A 6000-nucleotide genomic window follows, 5' to 3' on the forward strand; every position below is an offset into this window, starting at 1 on the left:
TGTCAGCTTACAACAATATTTAAGTGTCTAGTAGGCAAAGAGATGGGCAGTCAGGCAATAAAAATATTCTCATTTTCCCATGTTTCGTGATTGAATCTTCCTACAACTTGTAACAGCTTCCCACTAGCAAATGTTTCTGTTCAGTCTGTATATTGCCTTTCTGAATAATTCACTACACTCTCTGAATTCTAACTGAATAAAATATTTAGCTCTCCTAACATACAACAGTTACTGAGGTGATAAAGTTTGCTGGTTTTAAAAAATGGAGCAACTCAAATTAATAAATTGTACCAGATTAGACATTGATCCTTCTGAACTTGGAAGTGATATAACCACTACCACTCCCTTATGGGAACACAGCTACACAATCAGGACGAAGCAAGGGGATGCCTGTTCCAGATGCTGCTTTTCCTTCTGGAGCAGAAAAACAACATACAGCAGCACTGTTTAAAATGAAAATGAAGGACGGACTGTAATGAAAAAGACTGGTGCAAGGATGCACAAACTGAATTGTCACAGGCACTGGAGAAAACAGCAACATTTATGTAATTTTTCATGCCAACAAATTGTTTCGAAGTCTGTCTGAGAGTGAAACAGGTTAACATCCCATCCAAATAACTGGAGAAGACAGTAACAAGAGACTGGGGCTTCATATTCCCATGCTGCCCAAATTTCCTAAAATTTGATGAACTTTTGCATACAGTAGGAATTCAGTGTCTTACTGGACCATACCACTATCAACAAATCTGCAGAAATTCTTCAGTGTACCTACCTGATGGGAACATCAGTACCGGGTACTTTGTGCCGTTACACACAAGAGTTTAAATGAGATTTCCACAGAAAAGATTTTGTATAAGCTCCCTCTGCTTTTTGCATCTGTTCCTCTGTACTCTTATGAAAACAAATACAGAGGACATGTATAAAAAAATACAAATCAAACTAAACCAAGGGCCAGACTGCACACACTCAAAAGAGAAAAATACATCTGATTGTGTATGTGGTTGCTATGACCACAGGGAAAAAAGCCAATATATTCTCAGTGCTTGGCCCCACTTCTAGCTTGGCCCTCCATTTGGATCATCTTTAATCATGAGTAAATCTGGTTAAAAAAATAAAATAAAAAAATATTTTTTGTGATGAAAAATGCTATTTTTATTGAAGTGCTCAGAAAACATGCTGATTTTCCTGACAAATTCCAGCAGGACTAATATAAAGATGAAATTGTTTTCCATCAAGAATTTTGGTCAGGAATTTTGATGTCTCACTTCATATGTATTCCTTCTTTTATTTGACTAATTGCACAACAGTTCATCTGTAGTGGTGCATGTTGCCTTATGCCTGATGTGTTATGACATGAGATAAATTTTGTGTCAGTTTGTGTAATTTCTACACAAAAGTTATTTTGACATAGGAAAGAAGTTAGGTGTGTCTGCTAGTAGTAAATAGAAGCTCACATCAACTATCCCTTCATCTACCTCTAACAATCCCTTCATCTATCTCCCACATCATCTATGTATATGAACTATGTAACTATTTTCATTATGAAGTACTGTGAAAAAAGAGATCTAGGAAGATAAAAAATGAAGTGTTGTAAGAATAAATTCTAGAACATCAAAATCAAGTTTATGTGAAAACTGGAGTGAAAGCTCCTCAAAGCCACAGCTGAGTTTCCATCAAGCTGAATATAAGTTGTTGGTTGTCATTCCAGAGACGCAAACTGAATCCTTAAGCTCCTGAATGTCCTATGAAACAAAATCCGCCTTGAGGCACTAGAGGATTAGTCAACACTTGCAAGTTTCCTGTCATCTTGTTAACAACCTCAACCTCAAAATATTAATGAATCTTACATTAAAATGTGCTCTGCCGAGGGTAATCCCACATGCCTGCTGGGAGCACACCTTGTTACCTGGAGCAATGGGGTGCTGCTCTGCCCCTGGGGTTCAGCACCTCAGGAGGGTGATGCTGCGGGTCTGTGTCAGAGTGTGGCACAGTTCCGAGGGCCAGGACTGGCAGCACATTGCCAGCAGCTCAGGTATGGACTCGGTGCAGAGCTGCCCTGCTGAGCCACATGCCTCCCTCTCAGAGATGCTGCCCTGCTCTTGCGCAGGGACATCATGAAAGAGATCTCACAGGGTGGGGAATGGAGCCCTCACCCAACCCTAAAGGTAAAACCTTGAAAGTATGTGATTACAAAGAAACGGAATTTTTTCTTTTCTAAAGCAAGGCAGACTTAGAAATCATAGATACGAAAAGGTTTGAACTAGAACAACCAAGAGTTCAATGCAGCAGTTTGGAAATGCTCATTCACACAGACTGTGCTGATTTGGGACTGTGAATAACGCTTGGGACTGTACAAAGGGAGAGCTGGGGAGGGAGGAAGGCTCATCACATCTAGAGCCCAGTGGTCAGAAATACCTCAGGAAGGATGAAAGAAGGCACAAGTGGGACTTGGCAGCTGGACAGAGACCTTCTTTCTTTGCACAGTGGTCCATAGCAGCCAGTGGAGCCTGTGTAGTCCTCCTCCATCACACACAAAGCAGAACCACTTTCTTTCCTCAGAAGGATTTTGGGACATGCACTAAGGAACAGGATGGTCATGTGTGTGCTGCTTTATGCAGCTCCCACTCTGGCTTCTTCATTCAGTAACTCCTCAGTCAGCACAACCTTGTCCACCCCAGTGCTCTGCCCCCAAGCCAGAGACATGCTGCAGGTTCAACCAAGTAACTGCAAAACCTTCCCTGCAAAACCTACACACTGTCTCTCTCCAAAAGGTGTTGCCATTGGGTGCTACAGAGATGCTTGTAAGGGCTCTGCCTCACCTTCACAGGGAGAGGAGAGAGAGATGATAAGGGAAGCAGGGAAAGGTGGTCTCCATTCCCTGAAGTGCCCTTCCCAGGGACTGGGAGGAAGCTAATGCTGCTAAGAACTGGGCAGTTGCAGGACACTGTCCCAGGTGTCTGTGGCTGTCAGAGGGCATGAACAAGCCTGAGAACATGGGAGAGGGGCAACATTGCTGCACCATGTGTCTATAGCTCTTTGGAACTAATGCTGAACAGAAGAAATGGACAATCTCTGTAGCACTTTCTGCATGCATTATCGTGTTATTCGTATATATAAAGTGGCTCCCAGCCACATGCAGGCATACACACACAGGCAGAGCACAGTTGCCTGCACAAAGCAACCTCTCACAAGAAGCAGCTTTCATATGAGAAACATCTCGTCTGTGGGGACAGGGCTAACCCGAGGGCATCAGTGGAGGGATACGTGTGTGCTCACACTTTGTGTACAGCTCTTGAAAAAGCACATCCACTGTCAACTGTTCTGCACAGCTGTCATCATTAAAACAGATGAAGTTCCTCAAACACACAGCTGAAAAATGAAAACTCATGATTAGATTCATCTTACTTAATTTGAGAGGCCTCTGCCGAATTTCTCCCCCAGAGATGATTGCTGAAGAAGTTACTCATTCTGAGGGTATGATTCATCTACCTAACTTAAGATATCTTATGCGTGGCACAAATCCAGACGATCTCCCTGATTATCCTGCAACTGATGCAGCTGTAGCTCCAATGTGCTGCTGGACACCCAAGTCAGAGGGAGCCTCTCTCACCGTGTCAGTGACTGTCGGTGGCTTGGATACGGCAATCAGAACCACAGGCGCGCTCTCCAGCGCTGTCTCGGAGGTGACGTTTGCAGCGAGTTACTGAAACCCTTCCCTGGGACAGCTGCGGGACTTGCCAGGGGAGATGCGGAACGCGGGAGGGATGTGACCAAGTTACCTGCTCCGCGGTGCGCGGGGTGGTGGGAATGCCGGGGTGGGCTAGCACGGAGCAGGGGGGAGACAAAAAGCTGCCGCAGCAGCCGTCCCTGCGCCTGACACCCACACGCATGTGTCCCCCGCTGCCCCGAGTCCCCAGCCGCGGACACGCGTGTGCCCCGCGCCCCCTTTTCCCCCCGTCCTCCGCGGCCGCGGTGCTCACCTGAAGCAGGTGGTGAGCTCGCCCGTGGGTTTCAGGCAGGGGTAGCGGGTGGTCGCGATTTTGTTCTCGGAGCAGACCTCCCTACAGGGCAGGGAGTCGTAGTATTAAAAAAAAAACAAACCCAAAAGGTAGGAAAAAGAAAAAGAAGGTGGTAGACGGGGAGCAAACGCACAGAAGCAGCCGAGCTATCGCAACACCCACCTGTCGCCTTCCTGCGGCTCCTCCCTGTAGGTCCAGGCGTGTCCCAGCGCCAGGAGCAGCAGCAGCCGGAGCGGGGCCAGGCTGCCGGCCGGCCGCCCCATCGGGCCGCCGCTCCCCTCCGCGCCGCGCCGGCTCTGCCCGCCCCGGCCGGCGGCGGGGCTGCGCCGACCGCGCTCCTCCCGCCCCGCCGCGGGGCCGCCCCCCGCCGCCGACAGATGTGCCCGCGGGGAGGGGCCGCGCGAGCCCAGATGTGCCGGCAGATGCTGCCCCGCGGCGGGGCGGCGGCCAGATGTGGCAGGGTCGCGGCAGATGTGCGGTGGGAGTGAGGGGACATCAACACACAGTCTCTCCCCGCCCCCTCCCCCCCCCCCCCCCTTCCCCGCCACGCTCCACTCCCGACCCCCCGGCTGCGGACAGCAGGGGGAAGAGGGGGAGGGGGGTGCCCGCCCCAGGGTGAGGGGGGACGGAAAGTGGTGGAAGGGTCCGAAGCGCCGGGGGTGATCAGCGGCTCTCGGTGCACCATCACTGATGCTTTCCAGATTCGGCTTTATCTCAAATGTCTTCCCCAAAGAAACAGAGCAGTTCAAAGCATCTCTGCGGCGACGGCTGTTTATCCTTGTGTACAGCTGCCACTTCCCCACCATTCATAAAGACGGAGATTAATGACAGCAGACTCTGATAAAGCAGCGCATCAGGTCTGGCCCGTTGTACCATATCCTGTTTTCACGGTTAGACTGCTTGGGACCAGGGGAGCAAACCTACAAAACCACCGTGCCTTTGCAGTGTTTGGCAGATGCATTGGCTTTGATCAACACGTAACTTCCTACAAGTACGAAAAGCTCCCGGGACATGGGGGGTGCGAATCAGCCTTTCTAGCACTTTCACCTGCAGTATAAACGACCTCATTTTGCAGTCAGAAAAATCAGGGACATGTGAGCAACAGATTGTACTCATGTATGATTACAGCCAGAAAAATCGGGGATATGCCAGGAACAAACTTTAAGTCCTCTGTTAAACCAGCACAGGAGTAATAAAGGGGTAAGATTTGAGCAACACACTTCTATTTTTTCCCCTGCTGCAGGCAACATTTAAAGAAGTAATTTCACCATTCTGTGCCTCAGTTTCCCATGTCTCTAAGAGGAAGTTCCTGATAACAAAATAAATAAATAAACAATGCAGATCCCCATATAAGAAACAGCTATGATTAAGATGTTAATCCCTTTGGTATGTTGTCCAGTACCCAGAAAAAGGCTAACGATAGAGGAACTGGGAAACTCTGGGGTTTTTCAGAAGTTTTTCCTGACTTGCACAGCATCCACTGTCACCATGGTCTGCTGCCTGTGCTGTGAACTGCCAGCTTCGAGGTATTTCTCTCCTCTAGGCAACCCTGCACGTTGTTGCTATTCCTGTGCTCAGTTAAGCAAAGGAGTGATGCACGGCAGATTTTTTTTCACCACTTGTTTTGGCTTTTGCTCTCAAGAGGATGTTTCAAATGTTTATTCTGTCATAATTACTTCTTTTTCCTTTATACAAATAATGAGTAAGCAAAGACAGGACTTGCTGTCTTGAAGCCAGAGGAAGCTGTGGGTCTTTCTAACAGGGCTAAGCACTCACCTCTGCCAGACAGCCTCTCCTGATTTGGAGATAAGAGGGACAAAAGCAGGACCTGGGTTCTTGGACCCAAGAGCTCAGGAGACACCTGTCTCCACATCGTGTTCCTTACCCTCCCGCTCCAAGCAGAAAGTATCCAGTGACAAGATCTGAAATGAGGAGAGGTTTGCACTGCTGTAACCCCTGTGATGTCTGTCTATAGATAACA

The 6000-nt window shown here is 48.2% G+C and overlaps 1 protein-coding gene across 1 annotated transcript in view; it reads right to left on the reverse strand.

Moving 5' to 3' along the window:
* Window positions 1-4704, reverse strand: part of CCBE1 (collagen and calcium binding EGF domains 1) — a 93272-nt gene extending 88568 nt beyond the window's left edge. Inside the window, 4 exon segments of the mRNA XM_069002128.1 lie at window positions 3981-4061; window positions 4182-4525; window positions 4527-4643; window positions 4645-4704. Coding sequence (XP_068858229.1) covers window positions 3981-4061; window positions 4182-4525; window positions 4527-4643; window positions 4645-4704 — 602 coding nt within the window.
* Window positions 4705-6000: the final 1296 nt, after the last annotated feature.

The sequence above is a fragment of the Aphelocoma coerulescens genome (genome assembly GCF_041296385.1).
Source record: "Aphelocoma coerulescens isolate FSJ_1873_10779 chromosome Z unlocalized genomic scaffold, UR_Acoe_1.0 ChrZ, whole genome shotgun sequence".
Lineage (NCBI taxonomy): Eukaryota > Metazoa > Chordata > Aves > Passeriformes > Corvidae > Aphelocoma > Aphelocoma coerulescens.